Here is a 26,935-nt window from a genome sequence, read left to right on the forward strand (position 1 = left end):
AGAATTATTTCTGTCATCTTTGGAGGACTTTTGCAGTTTGTAAACACCTGGAACCCCAACAGCTCCAACTCCCCAGCCCCAAGGTTCCCTCCCTGGGGAGAGGGAGAGCAGCAGCCCCTCTTTCAGGGCCCATGCTCCACACAGCCTGCCAGGATCCTCCAGGAAAAAGGACAGTGCTGGCGTGTTTCCCTCGCACAGTATGAAGACGGAAAAAAATAGCAGGGGAACGCTTGGTGGAGGGACCTGAAGCCCGGTATTGATATTATTACACACATTTTCTTCCCGTAGACTTCAGCGTTAGCAGCTCCGGTACAGCCACAGCTGCGTTAGGAGCGTGGCGCTTGCTTCCCCAGGGGAAGCCGGGGACTGTCCCGTGTCTCGGCACGGACGGCACCCGAGTCCCGCTGGATTTTCTCCACCGGCTCCAACCAACTGTATCCTCTCCAGACTGTCGTTACCTCCGGATGTGATGGAAAGCTTTAATGCTTCAGAAGCCTGAGCAATAAGACTGATCTTTTGTTATGTTGCTCTCAGGAATCAGTTTCAGTAACACACCGAACGGCAAATTTTACTTCTTCCAAGCAGGTTTTTCCCTTGGCTGCTACAGCTTGAAAAGCTTAGAAAGCCACGCTGCAACACACCGATGAGAGCTCGGGAAAAGAAAAACTTCAGGGGCAGGGAATAACATCGAGACGTTTGATTTATGATCTAAACCAACAACTGCTGGTTGCCTCAGCTGGTCCCTTTTTTTGTTCCCGTATGACATATGCTTCTATTCCGATCTTAGCGAGCTTCAAGAGCGTTTGTGTTAGCAGCACGTTAGACCCACCTATCTAGTGACAGCTCCGGTGCAAACTGCTAAACCAAAATTCAGGGTATCAACTTCTCAAATCTCTAAATTACCCAAGTTCTCAAAACAAGCATCCCTAAGCGTGCAGCTTCAAAACTCAAGATTCAGTACTAAAGCCTGCCAGCTTCTGGGGTGTTTTTTATTATGGAAATAAGATCAAACTGCAAGTCCAGTTTTCTACCTGTAGAAACTGGGTACAGGAGTTTAATGAAGCTTCATAACACACTTCTCTTGAACAGAGCTTTGGAGCCAAGAGGAGCTGGTAGAAAACACATAAATGGTAACTAGACAAACCTCTCAGACCGTCCTTTTGTATACATCAAACTCAACTCGAAAGAACCGCCTCAAACCCTGAGAGCACGGTTAGCCTTCACGGCCCGCTGAGCCCTCAGCCTAGGAGAAGAACAGGTCGGTAGCCAACGGTACGGACCACGGCAGGGCCTGCGGTCTCAACGCCTCCCTGCTAGGAGCTGCACCGAGACCCAGCAAACACTTTGCACAAGCCAAAGGCGGTTGGAATATGTCAGCTCTCGATCCTATGGACCCAAAAGCGGTCCAGAAACAGCCATCAGATGCCACAAAGTGGCACATCCACCCACTCCATGTCCCCAGCCCAGCCCAGCTCAGCCCAGCATATTTCAGCCCAGCCCAGCCCAGCTCAGCCCAACCCAGCCCAGCCTATTTCAGTTCAGCCCAGCCCAGCCTATTTCAGCCCAGCCCAGCCCAGCTCAGCCCAGCTCAGCCCAACCCAGCCCATCTCAGCTCAGCCCAGCCCAGCCCAGCCCAGCCCAGCCCAGCTCAGCCCATTTCAGCCCAGCCCAGCCCAGCTCAGCCCAGCTCAGCCCATTTCAGCCCAGCCCAGCCCAGCCCATCTCAGCCCAGCCCAGCCCAGCCCAGCCCATCTCAGCCCAGCTCAGCCCAGCTCAGCCCATCTCAGCCCAGCCCAGCCTAGCTCAGCCCATCTCAGCCCAGCCCAGCCCAGCTCAGCCCAACCCAGCCCAGCCTATTTCAGTTCAGCCCAGCCCAGCCTATTTCAGCTCAGCTCAGCCCAGCTCAGCCCAGCTCAGCCTATTTCAGCCCAGCCCAGCCCAGCTCAGCCCAGCTCAGCCCAGCCCAGCTCAGCCCAACCCAGCCCATCTCAGCTCAGCCCAGCCCAGCCCAGCCCAGCCCAGCTCAGCCCATTTCAGCCCAGCCCAGCCCAGCCCAGCTCAGCCCATTTCAGCCCAGCCCAGCCCAGCCCATCTCAGCCCAGCCCAGCTCAGACCATCTCAGCCCAGCCCATCTCAGCCCAGTTCAGCCCAGCTCAGCCCAGCTCAGCCCATCTCAGCCCAGCCCAGCCCAGCCCGTCTCAGCCCAGTTCAGCCCAGCTCAGCCCAGCTCAGCCCATCTCAGCCCAGCCCAGCCCAGCCCAGCTCAGCCCAGCTCAGCCCATCTCAGCCCAGCCCAGCCCAGCCCAGCCCAGCCCAGCCCATTTCAGCCCAGCCCACCCCAGCCCAGCCCAGCCCAGCTCAGCCCAGCTCAGCCCATTTCAGCCCAGCCCAGCCCAGCCCAGCCCATCTCAGCCCAGCCCAGCCCAGCCCAGCCCAGCTCAGACCATCTCAGCCCAGCCCATCTCAGCCCAGCCCAGCTCAGCCCAGCTCAGCCCATCTCAGCCCAGCCCAGCCCAGCCCGTCTCAGCCCAGTTCAGCCCATCTCAGCCCAGTTCAGCCCATCTCAGCCCAGCCCAGCCCAGCCCAGCTCAGCCCAGCCCAGCCCAGCTCAGCCCAGCCCAGCCCAGCTCAGCCCAGCCCAGCTCAGCCCAGCTCAGCCCATCTCAGCCCAGCCCAGCCCAGCCCATCTCAGCCCAGTTCAGCCCAGCCCATCTCAGCCCATTTCAGCCCAGCTCAGCCCAGCCCAGCCCAGCTCAGCCCAGCCCAGCCCAGCTCAGCCCAGCCACCCCCCGGAGCTGTCCATAGTTCTACCGCCCGAGCACAAAACCTGGCGCACTGCAGCCTTTCACGTTTCAAAAGCTGTAACATAACCTACTGCAAACAAAACTTTAAACCCACCCAAGCGTCCAACACGTGCAAAGGCCAAGAGCTCCAGAACGCAGAAGTGCTTCCTGTCAGATGCCATTTTGTCCTCCAGCAAGAAGGTTTCGCTGCTGAAGCGACGGAGGAGCTCGGTATCTCTCCGGCTCCTGACAGCGAACCCACATCTGGCATTTTACACCCTGGCAATGGATGCTCTAACCAACGTCCCTTCGGGGTGCCACGAGACAGAAGTACCCACTGAGCGCAGCTTCACAGTTCAAGCTATCAGCAATGTTTTCCACCACTGCACAACGCAAAGTCTCTCACTTCTTGCAACTGGCAGTAACGCAGGAGATCAGATTCAGGTTTCAGTGTGCTGGAAAGAAAATCCAGCACTGGCTTCCAGTGCAGATTGTGGGGAGCAAGTAAAACATACTTTTCTTTTTATAGACTGTTTCCATGGTGCACAGAGGTTCCCATTGCTAATTCTGCAGCTGCAGAACTTCAGAAAATTGCACAGCCTGGGTATAATCCTGTGGCAGCCTGCCCCATCCATTCCCAGACCAAAATCCAGTGGCTCACACCCTCATCGAACACCTGAGCCTTCTCCCACTTTGACACGGGAGCGGAGCGGCTGTGGCTGAACTTCCTCAATTGCCTATCAGTTTGAGAGACACCGGAGCAACCGAAGCAGGGTCTGGGTTTCAGACCCCGTCCGCTAAAGCTCCCAGGCAATTGGGAGGAGGTAAAGAAACAAATTCCTATGTGCCATATGTATTTTTAAGGCAATTTCTTAGAAGAACTGTACGGCCAAAGGACAAGCAGACTGTTACAAGCAATAACTGCACCAACTCCACCTCTGCTCCTCTCCGCTGACACGACGCTGAAGCAGCCCCGTTTGCTTTCTCCAAGCCAGAAGATCAGAGGCGCGCTGCCCTCCCAGCTTCCACGCACCAGCACTCGCTGTACTGGGCCAGAGCCTGACCCGCCTGGACAAACCAGCCGTTTCCAAAAGCGTCCTCCAAGAATCGATGCGCCAAGCACAGCCGCTGCCTTCACCCCGTCAGCACGGGCAGAAACCCGCTCTGCTCCTCGCGCCGCCCCGCGCCCGGGCGCGACTCACCTGTTCCTGCGAATTCATCACCCGCAGCTTCATTTGCTTCAGGTAAGTAGAGGTGAGGGGCATGTTGTAGTCAATGATCCCAGAAACCAAAGAGGAAGGTGGCTCGCTCTCTGAAGAACAGAGGAAAAACTTTATTTAGAGACAGGGGTGTGGAAGCACAGGCCTGTGAGGTGTTCTCATACTCGTTAAGCGGGCGTATTTAGAAGCACTTTGAATCCCTAGCGAGAGCTGGTGCCCGCTGAGCTAAGGTTCCTATAGAACACGACCCCACCAAGAACATAATTACAGAACAGATGTTGTTGTGCAAAAAAAAAAGCATTGCTGTCACCTGCGGAAAAGACTACACATAATACACAATTTTTCAGTCTACCGAACTAGAATGTAGCAGAGGAAGAAAGCGAGTCCTGCCGATGCCTCAGAAGCACTTCCATGCAAATGGGATTTATGCAGAGGTTGATGAACACGAATATATTTGCAGCTTGCTTTAGCATTGCAAAGTCTTGCCAATTTTGCTGGGATTCCCTCAGGTAGGAGTTAACATTAAGGCAACTTATTAAGTATCTCTATCTGGTGATGAAGATTATTTTTAACACCCTCATTAAAACACAAACTTAATTTTAAAAATCTTTAATTTAAATTGTTCCTGTTGATTCCTCTGGCTCATATTGAGCTCTAGAGATCACTCTAGATTCAGACCGCTCCTGCAGATCGTTTTGTCTAGCCAGACCAGAAAAGTCCCCGTAAAGCAAAGTCTCAGTGATTTTTCTGAATTCTCCAAGATTTGTCAGCTCTGCCATCATCTGGAAAGCGAGCTTAAGCAACAGCGGACAGGGAAGAAGGATTTCCAGGAGCTGAAGGTGAACCGATGGTGGGAGGTTTCCATTCCTGTCTGGGGACCTCCCTGGCTGGCTTGCATTTTCTGGGGTCACTGGTTTCACAGGCACCTCTGACACAGCCCCGCGAAAAAAGCGCCGTCCCAAAATGTTTTACAGCACCTTAGAAAACCCATCAACCCAAACATAATGGGCCTGCTTTCCAGAAATGCTGAATATCAAAAAATCCCAGTGAAACTCAGCAGACCTGAAGATGCTTCACCCCTCTGGAAATATCAGATCGATCGTGTCTCATTAAGAAATGACCTGACCCCAAACTGTCTGTAACCGACTTAAACATCGCATAGGTTTTGCAAATCTTCTGTATCAAGAGCCTACTTAGGGTCCAGGGAAATACACTGTTTTTTTTCCCGGTCCCTCTAATTCTCCCCCAGGCAGCCGAAGCATTCCTGCCCGCGGGCGCGGGAAGGGGTGGCCCGAGCTGCTCAGGCCATCAGCTCGCTCAAACCTGAAGGTGCAAAGCTTTTAGCAGCCTCGCAGACCAATTCCTCCCTTCTTCCCCCATGGCTGTGTGTCGCTGGTCTCCGTCACGCTTCGACCTATAGACTAATTAAGAGCACTTCTATGCCTTTATATATTAAGCACCCAAAATAACCCATTATTCTACTGTGCCAGGTTGTTATCTTGTGATGAAAAGATGGTAAAATCCCAGCGCGAGGGGCGCTTCTCCCAGTCTGGTTCTGTGGTGAAAGGGGAAACAGCTCCCAGGAACAAAACGGGCCCCCTCCCCAGCCGGGCTGGGGCCAGCGGTATTTGGGTCTTTAAGGAGTTTGGGAAGGCGTTTGCTAGGAGTAACAAAGGTAGAGCCGCTCCGTCCTTGAAGCAGGGCGCGGACGAGGCGAGGCCTCCGAGGATGCTCTGCGCTCTCCCGCCATCCCCCACCTCGCAGTTCAGCGCTGCAGAAATGAAGGAGGCTCCGCAGAGGCCGCTCAGCACCCTCACACGGGCAGGACGAGGAGGCAGATGATCTCCGGTGCTGAGATTCTGCCTGAAACCATCCTGACGTAAACCTGGAATAATCCCGTTAGCAGCCACAAATTTACTGTGAATTTGTGCGACTGCAACAGATAAGAGCTTGGCCTAAGAAACCAAACCCTTTTTTTTTAAGCTAACTGGAAAAGAAAGAAAACCTTTGTTTTAAAAGGCCTGGGGGACGCCACCGCCACGGGAATAATCCTCATATCCTGCGTCACAAGGGGGGGCTGCTGGAATCCTTCAGCTCGTTTTTCAAAAAGCTGTCTCCATCACACGCCCCACGTGCCGGACGGACAGAGGGAACAGGCAGAATGGTTTAAAGTAAAACGGTTTCGATCCTGATTCCACGCTTGTGTAACTCCACTGGAATTACTCCTAATTTAATAACAGTGTAAAGCGATCACAGTGAAGTCCAGCGACGTTCGAAGTTCCCCATGAGCAAGACAATTTGCTTTTATGAATTAGGCGGGTGCCCTGCAGGGTTGGGTGTCAGATACGTTTAATTAGGGATTTTTGTGATCACAAATGAAATGTGTTGAGATTTGTTTAATAGACAAGAGAAGCAGGAAGAGACAGGAATGACTCAAATTTTCTCATCTTACCGAGTTGAACTTTACCTATATACGCTCGTATGTGCGTACGCATGTGCATACACCCAGGTAATTCTTCTATGGCCCCAATGTTTTTTCAGGTGATGTGCTCCCGATAAATTCCTGAATGTGTATTAGTGAAATCAGAGACTCTTCCCCCGCAAAAGTTACCTTATCTAATCTACCTCATGCATTTTCACAGGTACTTAGTCACTATTTAGGTACTATTCAGAGCGAAAGGCACTTCTCTCCCTCCGTTCCCCGTGGGTACCAAGCAGGACTTCGTATGTGTGGGATCCTTTGTTTGCCTGTTTGATTAATTTTTAAGGGAAGTGGTAAGGGAGAAAGCTTTATGACAATAATATATAATTTATATTAACGTGTACGTTTGCTCAAGACAGCCAGATCTCAGCCCCGATCATGGTTCCACAGCTAGGGCTGCCCTGGGGAGGATACTCGGCACCTCTGAGCTGCCCCTGAGGCGGGACGGGTGCCGTGTCACTGGGGGAGGCACGGGGGACGCGGGGATGGCGGGTGGGCAGGAGGGAGCCCCTGAAGGAACAACCACCCTTTTCAGCGGCTGCCTCCCGAAGAGGGATGCCGAGCTCCGGGGCGGACGGCTCGGCTAGGGCCAGGCGTTTGGCAGTGTCCCGTCTTGGATCAAGCCAACAGGCGACGTCCTTGTTGGCCTGACTCTCATCCCATCGCCCTGCCCGTCCACGGAGCCGACTGCTGCAGCCGCAGCACTTGGAATGTCACCGGTGATGGATGCGGCACAGCCAGTGTAAAGGTCAGGTTTGCTCCCGGTGAGGCCAAAGGCCAAAACTGCTCTTGACCTAACTGGAAAGAGGGACCGGGCCCTTAGCTGGCAGAGCGGGAAGTGCCGCGGTAATGGAGCTCAGGCTAATAAATGTCACATAGGATTATTTGGGAGAGTTTCTAAAAAATATAACAAGTACAAAGCATTTCAGTCACTAGCTTTGGATAGCTGGCACACATAGTCCACTTGAATGGAACCTCTGGGCTGTCTGTAGCTCTGCTCCTAGCAGTAAACAGTCGGAAATCGGTATTTCATGCTAGAAATTTTCTATTGTTGGGTCCTTTGTACATTTAATTCTGCTTCTCCGCTTGATAAGAGCTGCCAAATGGGCCTGGTTGCCTTAACAGTTCTGAAATAGTCTAACTCTCCGCAGTTTGCTTATGTTTTTTTAAAGAAGCAATTTTCGTTGGGTGAAACCTCTCGGAGTCAGTTTGATGCTTTGCACTTGATCATGAAAACAAGTTTGTAATTCAGAAAAAAAGCACACAAACATCAACTTTAACCATTTACTCTGGAAGAAACCCGGGTCCCCTCTTACGCACTGCTTATATCTTCTAGGCCTAGGAGCTGCAGATTGGTTCCGTTTACAAAAGAACCGTAACGAGCCAGCCGCCACAATGGCCACGCTAATTGGTTGTATACATAGGCATAACGTAACTTTGATTACCAAAACACTTTCCGTTATCAAAAATAGGATCATGACGTGCATATCTATTAATTACTGCAAATTCCTTCTTTATCAGAAACTTCAGTTATTCAGACCTATTCACTGTCTTTCCTTACAAATTTAGTAGTTTAAAGGAAAAACTTTAGGTCACATTTTTTCAGAAATCTGAGTTTCCACCCCCACACAATTATGGGTTGATTGCGGACGTAGCTGAAGTATTTTTGACCCACGCTTTGCACGGTTGCACTGGGGAAGGTGGACTCAGCAGTGAAACTGCCTGCCCGCTCGAAAGAAAGCTGGACTGCTGCTGCTCTCTAAGCTGAAAACAGCGATGGATGAACCAGATTTAAGCAATTCTTTCAGCTCAGCTATAAAAGTGCATGAAAAATAACACAGGTTAGGAAAACCATTTGGTAAAGAAGTATCTCATCGATGGGGCGGTATCCTGACGGCATCAGTGATACCACGCCGGTACGAAACGCTGCGTCAGCTCTGCTGGCAGGATTCATTCGCATTTACCTTTGGGCTCCAGTCCGTTGGAGTTGAAATGCATCCTCTTCTGGCACTCGGTGCAACTCATCAGGAACCTGGTCACAGCTTCTCTCGGGAGAAAAGCATAGGTCTCTGCAATCTGGGAAAATAACGAGACGGCTGTATGTCCTGGGCGAGGGAGAACGCCTAACGGAGAGCCGGGCGGAGGGCGCGGGAGGCCACGGGCACCCTCCCGCCTCGCCTGCTCAGCCTGGCCAAGAACATCAACCGCTCACAGCAACGCACCGGTCCTGGGATCCCCGAATCCCTCCCTCCGGAGCAGCTCTTGACGGAGGAACATTTTGGGAGGGTAATTGGTGTGTCAGAGAGGCCCCGGGACAAACGGACAGACCTTTGGACTCCCTGCGTAGCCACTCCTTCCCAGAAACTCCTTTCCGCTCCCCCTCGGAGTCTGGGAAGAGCGAAGCTACGAACGCGTAAGAATCAAATGAGAAAGTAAGGTCTCGTCAGCTCTGTTTGCGTTGTTAATTACCATCACACCAGTAACCTGAAGAATCCATTAATCTTTGGTAAGGGCAGGTCACTTTTTCCCACAATGACAATCAATTACTGTTAATAATACTTTGCACTTCTGTGACATATTTTATCTAGGGAATTGAAAACATTTTTACAAACAGTAACGAATTAAGTCTCCTGAACCTTTGTGGGATATTTGTATTTGACAGATGAGGAAAAGCTAAGGATAAATACTTTAAACTTGGATGCCTGAAGTTAAACACTGCATCCAGATCGAAGCACCCACAGAAGGTGCCTGGCTATCACTCAGCCCTATTATTCCAATTAATCCCTGCCAGCAGCAATTTTATGGTATTTCTAAAGATCAAGACGAGGTTATTTGGAGAAGGAATGAGGCAACTTTAACGTAGATTTCTTTAAGGCCATAAGAGACCATCAAATCATGGAGCCTGACCTTCTGTGCAGCACAAGTCAGGGAACTTCACCCAGGCTCTCCTGCAGCCCGGTAGCCTGTGGTTTGCCTAAAACATCTTCCAGGAAGACATCTGGTCTTAATTGGAAGGCATTCAGAGGTGGAGAGCCCACCTCTCACTTTGGAGCTGGTTCCTACGGTTAATCACCCATCCTGTTTGGTCTAAGCGACTCGTCCTAGCACGGTGGTTCCCAAACCAGGGGCCGTGACCCCAGCAGGGGTCACAGCACTTACAAGTGGGGTCATAAAGCAGACAGAAATTCAATTGTTCGGGCCAGTCCTCAGGGCCGCGAGCCCGGCAGAAGTGGGGCTCATAACGGGAAGCAGGGCTGCAACCAGACACCTCGCGAGCGACGGCTGGTGACGGGGCCGAGCCAGGCGGGCAGCCCAGGATGTCCTGAGCCCCCTCCTCCGGCCAGCGAGCACCACCCGCCCACCTCATTTTGGTAACGAAAATGAAAAATACCTGAATTCCAAGCATTTTTCTGTCCTACAGGGAAGGGTGATGCTTAAGCTTGGAATAGAATAACGATACAGAAGAAGTGCAACGGGGCAGAGGGTTTGCTTGATCATGGCTAAAGCATCCCCGTGACCCGACGTTGCGGTGGGAGGGAGAGACATTCATCTCCACTGAGCGGCAGCAGAGCCCGAGGTTTTACATGCACGCTAATGCCAGATGGGTGGAAAGTTCAGGCAGGGACCTCGTCCCAGCCGTTCAAATGGAGGATGCGGTCCCTGGTCCTCGGGGGATTTCCTCCTATTTCCTACAGCCCCATCGAGCTCTGTTGCGCCTGAGCGGCTGCTCAGCTCAGCCTTTGCCTCGCTGCGACATTTATCAGTGCACAAGCACGAGGGTCTCCCACAGAAACACTGAAACTGGGGGCCTGAAAATTGCTGGTGGCAAATGTGGTATCGTGGTGCAGGCAGGGAACCGTCCCCTCGCGCTGCCCGCGGCGCTCAGCCCAGCTTCCCTGCCTCTCGTGCTCCAGCAAGCCCATAGTCTCTGCTGCAAATGTTCAGCTAATTTTAGTGATACAGTTGTTATTTCTCAGCTGATTTGATGCTCTGCAGAGCAGACAGCTTCCTTGATGAGTTATCTCCCATCCAAACTCCCTTTCTGATTGCCTCCCTCCGGAGGTCACGGACAAGGGCAAACTCTCCAGTGCCTCTAATCAGAAATGGTGGGGAAAAGGAGAGGGAGAGAAACGGCAGGGGACACCGAAGCCTCCCGAGCTGACCGCCCAGCAGCGTCCCTTTGTGCGCCGAGCCGCGGCGCGGGGCGCGCTATGCAGCATTTCACCTTCCAGACCCGGCTGCAAAGGCGCTCCAGGGAGACCGGGCATGAGCGAGGCCAGCCAGCCCAGCCCGCAGCTCCTGCCAGGTCAGGAGGGGATACAGGCTGCTAATGTGATGATCTCAGCTCAAGAGGGAGACGGAGGGGTGGAGCGTGAAGCTCTCTGACTGCTGCAAGCAGGCCTGGGAAAACAGACGGATCCAGCCTGCTCCCCTGAGGCTGTGCAGGGCACAGATTAGTCCTCCAGAGAGCTGAATTGAAGGAATTAGGGGAGGGTCGGAGCGGTCTGCTGGGGAAATGAGCGGAAAGTTTTTGAATTGTGGTCGTGCTGGTGAGGCTGCATCCCCCTGACTATAAAGAGGTCGCCTGCCCCCGGCCGGGGAGGGTCAGCGTGTGCCCCGGCCCCCGGCCCCGCGCTCTGCCGCAGGGGCTGGCGTCGAGCAGGCAGGGCACGGAGCGATGCCGCGAGCGGTGAGCGCAGAGCCCTGCTCCCCGGGGGCTGCCGCTGCGCGCGGGGGGCTGCGGGGCGCCGGGTGCCCCTCCGGCACCGCACGCCCAGAGCTGCTGATGGGCTGGCGACACAGGCAGGCAGGACAGGCAGGACAGACTCCACCCCTGCGCCGGCTCCGGCTGCGCACCGAGCCCTGCATAATCTCAGGCATCATCACAGGGAGCAGGGCAGCCTGCACAGCCCTCTCCAAGATGATGTATACACCAGAGACACGAGCTGCCAGCCAGCCACTTCTATCTCTAAGCGACCTCGTCCTTAGGGCTGTGGGATTCAAGGGAGTAGCTCGGTTTTGGACAGTAAATTCAGCTCTTCTTGTGAAAGGAGAGCCCAAACGTTTGCACCGACGGGCTGTGCAGAGTCAGGAGAAACAGCCAGCTCCCTGGAGAAGCACACTTCAAGCTAAATTATTCCTGACCTAACTAGAGTGGTTTCAGGATGGATAGGGCTGGTTCTCAGCATCCATGGAGCACCTGACGAGGCTCAGCTCGGTGCCTGCCTCCATTTTGTAACGGAGGAAACCCAGGATGGGCTGGCGAGAGCATCCGCTCGGCCAGGGAAGAGGGGCGGGCTCCAGCCGTGCTCCAGTCCCCTTTCTGCCTGCTCCTGCCCTTCAAGGCCCACGCGAGACATCTCCCTCCGGCCAAGGGAGACGGGGAGGCAGATGGCACGGAGCAGAGGGCGCAGGGGACTGGGCAAACATCCCCTCACCCATCAGTAACACTGAGCATTTCTCTTTTCCGCCCCCCCCCTCCCCCCCGACACGTACAGTTGTCTTTGTACGATTCACTTGGTCTCTCCTCTCCAAGCAGCCGTACCGTTGTGCTGCCCCTGCAGCCCGGTTTCCCGAGCACAGCTGCTCTGCCTTTAAACGACTCCTTTCTCACGCCTCCCCGCACAGGCAAACAGGACTCTCCTTCGCCTCTGCCTCCCGCCAGCGGCTCCGCTTCTACCTGCCCTCCCATCCCCATCCCTGCGGGACGCCCGCTCCCACGGCCCCTCTGCCCCTTCGCTCCCGTCCCCTCGCTGCCCGGGGCACGCGAAGGGGGAGTCTCACCGCTCGGTAGGTTTTCTTCTGCCCGGCATGTTTGGGTGCTTTGCCCGGCTCCGATGAGCTCTCCACATGCATCGAGTATATGATGTCAAAGAAATCTTCCACCACAGCCACACGTTTCAGAGAGATGCCCTCAGGCTCCGACAGTCCATCTGCCCCCTACAACAGTGCAGGCAAGTTGAGTTAGTGTCAGCGATGGGTGACAGGGGTGACAAGATCGGCCCGGGGCTAATGCGGTTGGAGGGGGCAGAGTGGCGGTGCTCCAGCCCCGGGCTGCCTTGGGCACGGGGGATGTGGGGGATAAATTAAACAGCGCTCCGGGGAGGATCCTGCTGTAGCCAGGGCAGTGGCGGCTGCTGCTGTTGTGCTGCTAAAGCTGCCAGTGAAATTGGGCCAGGAACAAAAACAAGGGAAGAGCCCAGAGTGGAGTCACAACCAATTGAGAAATTCAGTTTTTGTAATTTGGGATGATTTTGCTAGGCGGGGAACAGGCAGAGGAAGCTCTTTGGACCTGCACATGGTACCAAACCGTCCTGGGAGGCCCCACAATGTGGGGCACGCCGGCTGGCCGCAGTCCCTGCGGACACGGATCAGCCAGCAGGACAAGGCTGCGCTGTGATGCCAGGATACAGCCCCTAAAGGAAGGAGACAGAATCGCCCTCCTTCCCTGCACTGACCTTTCCAAGGCACCCTCCCTCTCTCGCATACGCAGAGCAGCTGAGCGCTGGCAGCAGCAGCACAGCTCTTTGTGTGTTAGGATGTGCTGGAGAGCAGGAGGCAGTAATTCTGCCACACGGCAGTGGTGACAGACTGGTGGGAGTGGGAAGTGTGGGGAGCAGTGCTCCTCCGAGCCGACTGGCACCGACGGTGTCAGCTCACGCTGGCAGGGTGTGCCGCGGGAAGGGGAGGCAGCCTTTGGTACCCGGCAGCTGCGAGCGGCGCTCCGGCACAAAGCACCCGAGCGGGGGCTGCTCCAATGGCTGGGGTACCGAGAAGGGGCCAGGCTTCGGGCGCTCGCTTAGCTTTTTCCTTGAAAAAACGCCATTGTTGCACAGACAGCTGTATATATATAAAAATATATATATTATATACACATATGCATACATATATCTATACATGCTGCATCCTTTTGAGGCCTGCTTTCCGAAAAGGTATGCATGGATGCCGTCCAGCTGGTACACACCAGGCTGGTGAACAGCAGCCTGCGCATCTGAATGACCGGCAAACTATCTTTTTCACGTGCACTCACGCATCTGTGAACGCAGGCAGGGGCTGGCAGAGGCCTGCGTGCAAAGCGAACACCCAATCTCCTAACCTTTATTTTTTGCTGTTATTAGCGGTTGGGGTCTGTGTATCTTATACGGTCTATAAATCGAATAAATGCTTTTCTTAAGCTACCAGTCAAGGGACTCTCAAAAATCAATCATTCAGAGGGATCGCCTTCTGCTAACGACTACCCAACATCCTGGGGAAGCAGCCTTTTAATGTAAAGCGCTGCCTATTGAAGTTGGCTCCTCACCCCCATTTCGGAACGGAGACTGCCTGTACGGGGCACGGACTGCAGCGGGACGGGTCGCCGCGCTCACCCGGGACACGGGCACGAGGATTTCCCAACACCAACCACCCCGCCTTCCCCGGGGAGCCCTGAGCTGTCCGTAAAGGTGGCTGCAACAAAGAGAATATTGAGAACGAACACAAGGGGCAGGGTGGCAGAGCTGCCGTGGTGGGGGTCGGGAAACTTCGCCCGAGGGAGCGCCTTTGAGGAATATAGATCTAATTTCTTCTGTCACCGTTTGGGGAGTTTCACTTTAATCGAGGGCATGGGTATTCCCCTGCCAAGGAGGAGCGGGCGTTAGGAGGCTTCCTACTGACCAATAATCCTCAGAGCAGGGTTGAAATGAGGATAATTACAGAAACAGGACAAAGGAAAAGGCATCAGGAGAAAAGCGCAGTCAGATGAAACAAGCAGAGCCCTCAAGATTAAGGCTGTAACCAACCCCCTACGCAAATCACTATTTCCAGAGCCATCCCGACCAATACTCTCCTCCCTGCACGGCCAGCGGTTTCCCAGTTCCTCCTCGGTTTCAGACCGAATGGCGTTAAGGTAACCTCAGGGCGTGGGCATCGCTACAGCCGCTCTGCTCATCCAGCGCTGCCTTCCTCTCCGCCCCGGCTGGCTGCCGCGTGCCGGGGCTGCCTCCTCCACATCCCGTTCCCTGCAGCGACCCTCCCCGACTCCACACACCTCTCCATCCCCTCCTCAGCCTTGTGACTCCTCTCCCCGTGATGATTATTTAGCTCCGGGAAGCAGGTGAGATGCATGAGGTATCAAAGCCTAGATGTAAGCAGCTGTATCAAATCAGCACTTCTAAGGTGACAGAGGTTTCTATCTGGCCACATACCCAAATGTTGCCTGGGGATATAAGCGGACACAGGGGCTACAGACCACCTCGCAGAGGGCCCACGCCGCTCCAGTGTCTCCTTCCACACCCAGCATTGCTCACCAGTATTCAAGGCATGAGTCAGAGCCCATAATATCTCAGAACGGCTTAAAAACCCTTAGATTTAAAAAGCAATACAAATTCATTTGGGAATAAGGGATGCTTTTACCCCCCCCCTCTGGTGTTGGGGCTTTATTGGAAGTCACCTGCCCCCCCAAAATGCATAAAAGATCTCAGGAGCAAAGCTCAGCCTTGCCATAAGCACTCGGCAGCCGGTGGCATTCCGGGTGCCGAGGAGGAGAAGTCCCTTTGCCACCTTACGGGCACCCCGCCGTTCCCTGCACCTGCCCGGCACCGGTCTGTCTCCCCTCTCCTCCCCTTCCAGCCCCGCGCCCCCCCCGTCCCGCAGCTCCGGCCTCCTCCCCAGCGCCCTTAACGCCCGCTGCCCTCTCCCCAGGCTCCCCATCAGGTCTCCTGCCGTTTTCCCCATCTCCTCCGGTCTTCTCCTTGCCTCCTCCGCACACCTCACGACCCCTGCACCCCCCGTCCCCCCGCACCAGCCCCCTCCAGCCTCCAGGGCAGCGCACGGTGCCCCCCGCGCCTCCCCTGCCCTCGGCCTCCCCGGGCTCCGCAGCCGCCTCCCGGGCTCCGTTCGCAGCCGAGGGCAGTGCCGGGAGGGGGCCGCTTCGGGCCGGGGTGGCCCGGTGGCCGTCATCCCCGAGGCCGGGAGGCGACAGCCATTTCAGGCGGGGAAGATGTCCTGGGGCGAGGCAGGAGGACGGGCAGCGCCACCACAGGCACGGGGGCCGCCCGCCACACGCCGAGCCCCTGCCCCGGCATCTTTGTTCTCGGCAGCCCCTCCTGCCCGCCGCCCCGCCGCCCCGGGCACGCTCGACCCGCGGCCCCCGCGGCCTGCCCGCAGCGCCCGGCCCGCCGCGGGCTTCCCCCCTTCCCGCCCGCTCCCCTCCGTCCTCCGCCGCTGCCCGGGCTCGGCCTGAGGGGACGGGGCGCGATCGGCCGGAGCGGGGCGCGGCCGGGACAGCGGCGGCGGCGGCGGCGGCGGGGAGGCCGGGCCCCCCCGCCCGGCCCGGGCTGAGGCCCGCCGGCAGGTAGCGGCGTAACCATGGCAACCGGCGGGGCCGCGCGCTGCCGGCGGTAATCCGCTCCCCCGGGCCGGGCCGGGCCGGGCCCGCCGCCGGCTCCTCCTCACGCCCGGCCGCGGCCGCGGGGCCCCGCCCGGCACCGACCGGCCACGGGCAGGGCCCCCCCCCCCCCGCCACGGCGGGGCCTCCGGCTGCGGGGCAGCGCCCCGCCGCGGCCGGCCCCTCCCGGGCCGCGGGCAGCCGGGGTCCCGCACCTCACAGGCCCTGGGTGCGGGCAGGCCCGGCGGCCCCAGCCGCGCTGCCCGCTGCTCCCCTCGCCCCCCGCGGCAGCCCCGCCGTGCCTCCCACACGGACCGGCCCTGCCTCGGAGCCCGGCCGCGGCAGCCGCAGGGATCCCCGGCCGGCCTGCTCCACCCGGCCGGCTCCTGCTGCTCCCAGCGACCCGCTGGGTCTCCGCAGGCCCCTGCGGCCATGCCTCAGCTGCCCGGCGTCTGCGTGAAAACTGCCGTCATCGGGGGGATTCGCAGCTCAGCTGCAGCGCTGACGGGCAACGCGGGTTTTCCGCGGGGCAGCAGGTCCCAGGCCGGCAGCTGGCACCCGCTCGCCTCCGCGGCGACCTCCACCCCGAGCCCCGCTGCCGCGGCCCCCTGCGAAACCAGACTCCCCTTCCCCGCGCCGCGGGGCCCAGCCCCACAGAGAGGCCGAGGGATGAGCAGCGGGCGCCGTGCAAAGAGCTCCCCGTCCCCGCAAGCCCTTCCCCACCTCGGACTCTCTGATTTGGGAGAAGCTGGGAGGATTTAGTCCGAGCTGCAAGCCCCGGAGCCAGCTCTCTGAGGGCTCCCAGCTCCTCTTCAGACCGACTGGTGGGGACACTGGTGGAGGACCCGCTACCTGCCCGGGCTGGGCTCAGCAGCCTGGAGGGTCCTGGCTCTGCCCCGGGGGCAATCCCTGCCTCCTGCGGCGGGGCTGGCAGCAATCCTGGGGCCCGGGCAGCTGCCCCCGCCTCGCCGCCCACGGGGGAGCATCCCTTTTCAGAGCGGGGTACGCGGGAGGGCCGTCGGGCAGGGGGTGCTGGAGCAGGAGCGGGATGGGAGGGAGTGCCGACTGCTTCCCCATCTGCCACGTTCAACGGCAGATAAAATGCCGCCCTGGCCTTCGCGCGAGGGGCCGATACCAGCCGAATTCGGCTTCCTGTGAGTCAAAAGCCGCTTCCTGCCGGCAGAGCCCTGCCTGATAATGGCTGCGCTCTGTTCTCTGGCCGGGGAGCAGACCCTCTGCCCTCGCCTCTTCTCGCACTTCCCACGTGAAAGCATTCGTCTCCCTATCTCCCAGCCGCAGCATCTCCCCCCCAGTACAGAGCCTCCCAGCACGTTAAACTCTAATTGCCCACTGCTGTCTGGAACGCCCGAAAGGGAGGTTTGGGGCCAGCGGTACCAAGCTGCCCCCTCAAGGTCACCTCCCTTGCAGGCAGGAGAGAGGCAGCGTCGGTCACTGCCTGCGTTCCTGCTGCCCGCCGGCAGCGGGGCACGGCCACCGTCCCTGAGCCGGGTCAGGATCAGGGTTCCCCGGTCCCGCGCTGGAGCGAGCCACCCCACGGCGCGACCGCGGGTTCCCCAGCCCACGCTCGGCAGTGCTATCTCTGCGGCAATCAGCCGGCCCTCGCCCTTACGGTAAGCCCTCGGTGGTTCCCTCCGCTGCGTGCGCAAAGGTGCCGTCACATACCTATTTTGAGATTAGCAAACTTGGGTTTGTGTTTTGTCTGAGCACTCTGCTGCTCTTTTCTCTTTAAGATGCCTTTCTAATTTCCTACAAGTTGTGTTTCATTCTAAGGAAATTTCTATTCTTCAGAAAAAAATTATCAGCTGTAACAGGGCGCGGACGTGCACAGGAAAAAGCAGTTGGCACCTACAGAGGGCAGAAACCGCAGCATGCAGCAAGGGATGAAATCCTGCCGTGCCATCAGGGACACCCCCGTCAGGTGCTCAGGTCCATCTCCCCGGGCGGCCCACCGCCTCCCGCGCCCACCGCCGCGCGTACCGCCGGCAGACGGAGCGGCGAGCGCGCGGAGCACAGCCCACCTCTGCAATTACTCCTTCTGCACAGGCTACAGTACCGAAACAGACGTTTTATTTCAATATGGACTCTTACAACTTTTGATCAAGAAACTGTTCTTGGTACTTCTCATCTCTGGGAAGTCAGCCCTTGATTGGCTTCTATATTTAGACTTCTCCAGGGCTTTAGGAAGTTCACTCCTCATGGTATTTAGGTGTAGGATGAAAGCAGCTTTTGCGGGGGATATGTTAAACCACAGCAGGCTGCCTCTGCTAATGCTGCGAGGAGAAAGAAGAGCTAGATTCCTCGAACTTCCCTCTTCCTCCTGTCCCTCATGCCACGGGCACAGCGCGTGCCTTAGAAATAGGCACTGGGGAAATGCTCGGCTGAGAACAATATCAGCTGTATTGCTCATAATAAAAAGAACCCATCAGAAGAATATGGGAAATGCTGTCGCTCACAGATTTTGCTCTTTTTTCTCCTGGAAATATTTTGCTGGGAAATTTTTCTGATCGTTTTTGGTTGAAAAATGTGGGAAAAGAGGTTGCTGAAATGTTGATGGCGTTTCTCTGTGCTGGGCATTCATGGCCTTTTGCACGAACCACCAAGCGAACACGAAGCCCCATCCTGCGCTCACAGCTACAGTCCTACTTACTGCAGTAAAAACGGCCCCGGCTCCGCTGACCAGCTGAGCTTCGCTCCAGCCCAGGAGGGCTGATTTCTCCAGGGGAAACCAAAGCACGAAGAATAAGGCATTTTCCCAAAGCTCCCTGTTGACTCAGGCCAGGAGCCGGCGGACCGGCGTGCCCGAGGCCCCGGCCGCCAGCCTGCGCTGGGTGCCTTCGCGTTGTTTCTTTACCCAGAACTGTACACAATACTTTTTTTTTTTTTTTTTTTTCAAAGTAAATACTTCCTGGTGAGGGGGAGCCGGGCGCATTATTTTTAGACGGCAAACAGAGCTGAGGTGTATGCCTTTCGGCAGGGGACAGGCACCTCTTCCGAGCGAGCTGCTCTTTCAGCAGCCGCAGCTGAGCCATCGAGATAGGTCCAGGCCTCTGCTCTGAACTCGGCTTATTCCTCTCCCGGCTCCCAGGCCTGGGAATGAAACAACGGCGGCCTGGGAGGGGTGAGCCTGGAAATGGCAGCCCTGCCTCCAGCTGCGGAGAGGGCCCAGGTGGGCTGCGGGGCGCCTCGCTGAGGGGAGGTGGGTGGGCGCGGGGTCCGGTGGATGGGGACCGGGGCTGCCCTCCACCCCGCGCCTGCCTGGAGCAGGGAGGAGAAGCCCGGCAAGCAGAGAGGCTCGCTCGGCTGCCTGCTCAGAGCCTTGCTCGGCTGCCTGCGCTGCCCGGGAGGCAGAGGACATTTTGCACTGCGCAGGAGAGCAGAGCTGCCGCCCTGCGAGCACCGGGCTGCGTGCCGGCAGGGGAAGCCGGAGGAGCAGCCGGATCCAGCACGCAGAGGGAAGCGCAGCGCTCCCCAATAAACGTGACCCCGCGCCCACCTGCCAGGAACGAGCGGGCAGCCGGCGCTGCCCTGCCTGCACTGCCCTTGCCTGCGCTGCCCTGCCTGCGGGCAGGGTTACAGGGCGGGCGCGCAGGCTCTTCCAAGGGTAACAGAATACGGGGTGCCGCGGAGCAGCCCAAGCTGCCATCGGAGCGCCGTTTCTCTCGGGTTTGGTGAGAAAGGCTGCCGCGGCCTCGGGAGCAGAGCACCGACTGAGCTGCCCCGCGGCCGCCGTCTGCCCGCCCGCCAACTGGGGAGCGCTGCCCGGCTCGGCTCTGCGGCGCGCCGTGACCTGTGCCGGAGAAGTGTCGCGCCGCGGCTTGCTCGCAAGGAAGGTATCACGGACATTATGATTTGGGGATTGTTATAATGTTGCGGTATTTTTTACTGTTTTGAAATAGGTAGCGTTAAAATGTGAGTGTTGGGTTTTCTCAATAAATCTGCAAAGATGGCTAGCAATGGCTTAATGTCATTTGGATCTTGGTTTAGGTGATTTGGGGGGGCACGCTGCCGGGGTGGGAAAAGGGGGGAAGAACGGTAGGCTGCATTTAGAATTAGAAGCCCGTTTATATTCCACAGCATCCTGAAAGAAATCTAAAAAATATTGAAAATATATCGCTGTACGACAAACTCAGAACATGTTTAGAGCTGGCTCTTTCTTGAAGTAACTTATCACCGTGAGCAATCTCCACAGCGCCAAGGCGCTAATCTAGTAAAGATCACCACCAAAGCAAAATCTTTCAAGTCGGAGGGGGACAGGGCGCTGTAACAAGGGGGGAGGTTACCTGTCACAGCAAGGTGACCCCTCTCTTCCCGGGAACAGACCCAGCGGTGTCAGGGCAGCCGTGCGACGTCACCGTACCCACAGCGAGGACACGGTGATGTCAAAACGAAACTAAGGAGGAGGAGGCACAGAGCAGCAGCGGCAGTTCAGCTCATCAGTGGCAAGCAAAATTATGTAAAATAAGTTACAAATGATGCTACAGTGAATCAAGGTCAGGCCGGGCTGAGTCTGAGCCCTGGATGCATGGCGTCCTGGTGTCAGCTCCCTGTTCCCTGGCAATTCCGAGTATGTGGGCCACAGCCGGCGACTCCCACAGGAGCAGCAAGATGTGCCTCTAGGAAAATGCTGACAGCTCAGCAGCCGTTCGAGGGGGGTGAAACCCCTGCACGCCCTCCCCTCCCAAAACCCAGCCTCCTGGCCAGGTAAGGGCACTGCAGCACTCGAGCCGTGCCGCGCCATGCCATGCCGTGCCGCGGTGGCTTCGTTACAGCCTGTCCCTGGCGCCAGAGCCTGGAAACGCCGATCCCCCGCTTTACACCCGAGCGCCACCACATCGCTTGCAGCTGCTCCCCGTGAGCGCACACTGAGCTCAAGAACACCGCACCTTAAACGTGGACGGTGCCGAACCATGACGGCCACGTTGGACGCCATCGCCTCCTTTCCCAAGACATGAACCCAGCACAACACATGGCAGCCGCCCTGGTGAGAGCAGGCGCCTACCGTCCCCGCACGCATTTCTTCTGGGCTGCACGCGTGGCTCTGCAAGGGTGGGAGGTCCTACACAGGAGTCGGGGGGGCGCCGGGGAGAGACGCTGATGGAAATCTGCTACGTCCCTCCGGGCACTCAGGTAAACCCCCTCTGCATTCTGGATGTTTCCACCGTAACCACACAAGGTGGACCCCAACTCTTCCACAATCTGAGCTCTGACTTGGAAATAACGCCCAGAAGGGACTCCCCGTTAACCTGGGACGGCCAAGTGGATTTTTCCGAGCTCTTGACTGAGACTACCTGGGGGGGAGCAGAAGTCAAGAGTGTTCTCTAACACTCCGCCATGGTAATCCATCCACAGAGACCCCTCTGCCAGGTCCGACACAGACCAGCAGCATCCCATCGCATCTGCTCTAACCGCCACACCGCCGCAGGCTGGACACGCCGGGCAGCCCCACATCGGCGTCCCCTCGGTTTTCTGTGAGTCTGTGTCCCCAAACAGGGCTGCTGCTGGGAGCCGAAGAAAGGGAGGGCAAACCAAACGGGGCAGGGAAGGCAGACAATTAATATAACCTGCCCTCTGCGTGAGGAATAAATTGGCAGCTGACAGGTTATAATCTGTGCAAGCAGGATCTTCACAGGAGAGGTGAAGGCTCCATTGGGGGCCAATTGGATGGTTAATTAGGAGGACAAAGCGGAGGATTCGTGAAAATGTTTATGAAGCAGTGCTTGGGAAGGGGGCCTCTGAGAAACGCTCACCAGAGAGGAGCTGCTTTTGGTTAGGAGGAGGAAACACGAGGGTGAAACGGCAGAACCGAGCACCGAGAGAGAAAATAGCAATGCAAATGTCTGTAAGAGGGACGGGGGATTCCCAAGCGCAGTGCAGAGGAGTTCAGGGAAGGACCCTATGACATCTCATTTTTCTAGAAATACATGGGCCGTGTCCTCCCTCTTCCTCCTCCCTCCCTGGTCCCCACCCCTGTGACCAACGAAGCCGGGGCAGCGTGGAGCAGCCCCTCGGGGTGGCTGGCGGGCAGCCGCCGCGGCCAGCCAATCGCCGCTCCGTTCCCCGTGCGAAGGGCACGAGGAAAGCAATTAAACCGAAGCTTTGATTAGGACTCACAGATGACCGCTTGTGTTAGAAATGCCCGAGCTTCTTTAAGCGTCTCGGCGGCGGCTGGAGCCGGCCTGATCCCCTATCCCCTCCTCGGCACGTTGCTGCTGCAGCAGGAGCGTGACTGATGCTCTCTGTCCCACACACGGCTCCGAGAGCTCAGAGGTAGGAACCAGTTGCTAAGAGACAGGACTGTACTTTCCAGCCCACATCCAGACCTTTGTCACCAGCTCAAGGGCTTTCTGCTGGGTGAAAACGCCCGACGCAGGTGAGCGGGAGCAGGCGGGCCTCCTCCCAGCCCGGCAGAGACGCCTGGGCCCGGCTCGGGGCGCCGCACGACCGGCATCCGAACCGACGATGGGAACGACAAACCCAAAAGCGTCCCCAAGGGACCGGCTCCCCCGGGCTGGCTGCTTGTCCCAGTGCTGCGGGACTGCAGACTGGAACGCCCTGTCGGTAACTGGGCACCAGCGCGGATGGTACTCGCAGCACCGAAACCCGGAAGGTTTTGGATGTCTCGACAGCGTGGGTGAGCGGATGACTCAGGGTTTGCTTTGAGATCCCGCCTTCAAATGCAAGCCAAGAGGAGTCCCAAACATTATTCTCCTTTTTTTGGGGGGTGCCTGATGAGTCTGAATTCATTTTTAGCCCAGAGACTCCCATAACAGAGACCCATCACCAGATCTGGCAACTGGAAAGCCCAAACTCTGAGCCACAGAGACCGAGTTACCCCCTCCTCCCCAGAACAACCCCCCTCCCTCTCGGCAAGGAAGGGGTCCCTCCGAGCCGCGAGCGTTGCCTCCGCCGGTCTGTCGGAAGGGAAACCCGTCCTCTGGGCTGCCGAGCCGAAGCAGAGCAAGGACAGAGAGGAACCCTTCACGCGGCGTCCCGGCTTCCCGACTGTCAGTCCGTGAAGGGCCCTGCACCGCGCTGCTAAGACACAACCAGCCGCCGCTTAACTTTCAGCGGCCGCTGCCTTAATCTTAGACAGGCAGGAAAGAAACCGTTACGCCAAACCTCTGCTCTCCCTCTCTGCTCCCATATACACGCACATACAGTCTGCAGCTCTTTCTCCTCAAATAAATGGCTACTCTTTGGCACCAGCTGTAGAAGCGGAAGGCAGCAGCGTTCCAACAAAGACGACGATTTTGGCCGACAGGTACCTACCCTCGCTACAATCAGCTAATTAAAGCAGACACCGAAACTCAGCGGCGGCTTTGGCCCATCTTGATGCAGTTCTTCAGAGGCGGGCACAGCTAATATGAGATCGGGGAAGGTAACTGCTAATTTGCACTAAAGAAAGGGATATGAACGTGCATTCCTCTCTCACGGCAATGCAGCCGAGGTTTTGTGAACCCAGAGCATCCGCACGGGCCGGGTGAATGGACACCCCGTCGATGCTCCTCCACCACTCCGTGGTTCCCCTGCCATTTGTTTGTCCACAGCCTAAGTTCAGAGACTGCTCATATCAGGCCTAGCGTAACAGCAAAAACAAAACTGTAGAATGATATTGGGCGGAGATAATTGCTGAGAACGGTTTGGACAAAGAGATTCTTGAGCGAGTTCTCACTGAAAGGAGCGCAGCCACCTCTCTGGGGCTCTGCTGCCGCCGACCTCAGCGACCGAATTCCCCTGCCCGCGCGCGGTCAGAGCAAGCTCCTCTGAGTCACGGCCCGCGGGGAGAGGCGAGAGCGCAGCCTACACACCGCTCCTACAGCCAGTCCTCTCACCTCCTCGCTAATTCAGGGCCCCGAGCGCTCGGGCCCCTCTTCCTTCGCAACGGTGGGACGTCACCCGAAGAGTCGGAACAACGGCTCCTCGTCAGACCCGGCTTCCCTTCCCTTCCATTTTAGCTTCATTTAACAAGGCCTTGCAGAGCGGTGCTTTGTTTGTTTGCTTTTCCACCTTCTTCAGAGCAATACCCACCAATACCAACCACAAATCTGAAGGCAATTGTGGGGTGAGGGAGATAACTTTCAGGTGAAGGTTATCCGAAAAATGCTGTTCCTCTCGGATCAGCAACGCCGTCGATGTTTCTGGAATCACGTAGGACGTACAGCGTAGACGGTAGAGAGATTATTCTTTCAGAAACTGTTCGGTGTGTCAGGGGACTGGGACCGGGACCGGGAGGAGCGGTGGGATGCGGGACCTTTGCTGATGCGACTCCAGGTCTCACGAGCGCCGGGGACCAAAGCCAGTCCCCGAGGCTGAGGCTGTCTGGGGATGGTGGCATCTCCTGCTGGAGCTGCGCCACGCGTGCCGTACCGCAGTGCTAACGACCATGGCGGGGCTGCCTTATAATCAGGCTTGTAGTCTTGGCAGAAAAGAAGCAAGGACTGAACGAGATGCTGGTTTCCCCCCCTTATCCCCAGAAGCGGCTCCAGCAGGCTGTTCCGGAGGGGTGGGAGAGGGCAGGAGCTGGAAATGGGCTCTGCTGCCAGATCGCCTGCTCCCGGCTCGGTGAGGAACTTCATGCTGCCAGTCTGCGTAACTGCAGATCGTCAGAGCTCTTTAAATTCACCTTGCAAAGGTGCTGGAGGCTCTGCTGCTGCCTGGTGAGCTTAAGCCAGCTCTCAGGCCCAGAGGACTGGGCATCACTGCTGCGACTCTTACCACGAGCAGCTACAGAAGTAAAAACTGCAGCTGATGTTGTGCAAACTTGGAGCTGAATCTGGAAGGGATGCTGACGTGGGAGATCTTCTCTAGACCGGGTTGGATGGGACCACGCACCCGGCCCAGCATCGTGCCAGCCTCCGAAGTGCACATCTAAATGAAAACGGGCCACGGGTTCAGCTCCCTGGCAAAGCCGGCGCCGCCCCGCGCGCTCAGGGTTAGGCTGCTTCACGGCAGGTGAAGGCTCCGCACGCTCTAAGCAAGGCTTGTGCTGTAGAAGTAATGGACAATTTCTCAGATAATACCCTCAGGCCCATTTGCCTTGTCTAAGGCTCTTCTGAATGGTCTTGATTTATTTTTTTTTATCACTTGAAGCCCACAGAAAGTCTAAGTGGTTATTCACATAGTGAAAACCTTCTGTTGACTAATGTTCTTAGAGGTTGTAGATGCGCAGCTTTTTGGGGCGCTGAATATGGGCATTGAAGGGTACTTGTACCAGGAAAAATGTAGCCTCTATTAGCTGCTGGAGCAGCATCTTTCCGACATGCCTGGCGTCTCAGCTCGAGCGTTCTGCCGCTGTGCCGCGCTGTCCCAAGGCCTGGCACCGCGGCTTTCGCATCACAACGCTTGCTGTCTCTGGAGCTAAAACGCATTTAGGGATAGGCTGTATTGGGAGATTTATCCGGCGTCCCATGCGATGTTTTCCCTGCTGTCGGTGAAAGGCCTCCATTCATTTTGCTTTTTGGTCCCACCAATTCTCTTCACAGCGCTCCCCCCACGATAGCACCTTTCCCGGGGGGAGTTTCACCAGGCACGATTGTGCAATCATTTCGAACACCTGGCTGCACGGGAGCCAGCACAGGTGAACCGCACTGGTGCAACGACAGCAACCCACCCGCACGAACGTCCTCAGCCCCTTCGTAACGCCTACAAGAGCCCCAGCGCCTCGTGTCAGCTCTGCGGGGGACAGCGAGAGAGCCGGAAAGCAAAACCAAACGTGGGCAGCGCTGCAGAGCCCCCCCAGCGCCCGCGCCTCTGCGCGGCCCCCGAAGGGCCGGTCTGACGCCAGGCTTCCCCTGCCTCGGCCGCAGCGCTCCAGCCTGCGCCGCGGGCTGCCAGGACGGATCTGTCCTGCGAGGCTGGCCGCCGCTCCGGAGCTGCGACGAGCTCCCACCACGCGCGGCGGAGGACGGCATTGATTTAGAGGGCGTGCGTAACCGCTCCTGCGGCTAATGCCCGAACCGAAGTCCGAGGCTAACCCTCCCCTGCACACCCTGCCGCTACAGCCAAACCCATCTGCATCGCCGGTCGTCGCCAAGCACTGGCTGTTTCCCTGTGTCTCCATCTCACTCTACGTTTGTACGAGACTGACTGTCTAAATGATGCTAAATGCTTAGGACAAGAGGGACACGAGATTATAATGAACTGCATCTTCGCACCTTGTCACGACCAAATTCTCCCACAGTTCTTAGCAGGTCTGGGGAGAAGGGAGAGCGCGGCGCATCCAGTCCCGGGGTTCGGTCCGGTCCACAGATAACGAGGTGGTTTGCACCTTAGCGCGCGTCAGCCACGTGAAAGAAGGGCAGATCTGGGCACTTTGGGCTGTAGCCATTGTCTGTGCTGCAGTAGCACACAAAGATACCCTCCTCCTCCTCCCCGGTACAGCCTAAACGCGTTCTGTTCCGACTCCCTGACCTAAAGGATGCGGCATCCAGCCCGCACGTGAATAGGGCTGTCAGACAACAACGTCCTACACCGCCAAACCTCGTGTGTTTATCTGCGTAGGGTTTTTTTAATTGTATGTGTTAAATGTCCGGCATCTTTGGGACGTTCATCTGGGAAAAAGCAATCCGAACAGTCTCTGTGCCAGACATCCGTCCGCACTGCTGTTCCTATTCCCAGTGCATTCTTTGAGAAGACCACCATCTGCTCTGACCACCACCTAAGGCAGATGCCCCCTTCTCAGTGCACAGTCCCAGCTCTCAAGCCACCCAAATCTGATTAGGCCTGTTCTGATGAGAGGCCTGGAGGAGGGCAAGGGAAAGTTACTCAGGAGAGAAAATAATAACCACACGTTAATTATGTTTTCCCTACAGATGCACAGAAAATACACAAACCAGCTCAGGATGCGTAAGCCAAAAGGAACGGCCCCACCGGCTTGCTGCCGGGGGTTATTATTTTGGGGGTTTGGGATTATTATTTTTCCCCAGAGGAGGAGCGGCCCCGGCCCCGTCAGGGGAAGGGAAGATCTCATCCCCGCCGCTGCCCTCTACACACTCTTTACCACCTCTCTTCCAGCTTCCCCCCCCCCCCGGTACCCGGGTCTCCTGCAGTGACCCGCGGACCCAGC

At 57.1% G+C, this 26,935-nt stretch overlaps 1 protein-coding gene across 1 annotated transcript in view; it reads right to left on the minus strand.

Moving 5' to 3' along the window:
- NOL4L (nucleolar protein 4 like) overlaps window positions 1-26,935 on the minus strand; it is a 62,148-nt gene that overhangs the window by 32,144 nt on the left and 3,069 nt on the right. The window contains exons 2-4 of the mRNA XM_009471486.2: window positions 12,270-12,425; window positions 8,450-8,561; window positions 3,986-4,095 (exon numbers count right to left, since the gene is read on the minus strand). Coding sequence (XP_009469761.2) covers window positions 3,986-4,095; window positions 8,450-8,561; window positions 12,270-12,425 — 378 coding nt within the window. The remainder of the gene's footprint in view (window positions 1-3,985; window positions 4,096-8,449; window positions 8,562-12,269; window positions 12,426-26,935) is intronic.

This window comes from Nipponia nippon, unplaced genomic scaffold, assembly GCF_047370975.1.
Source record: "Nipponia nippon isolate SJK-2023a ecotype South Korea unplaced genomic scaffold, ASM4737097v1 scaffold_13, whole genome shotgun sequence".
NCBI lineage: Eukaryota > Metazoa > Chordata > Aves > Pelecaniformes > Threskiornithidae > Nipponia > Nipponia nippon.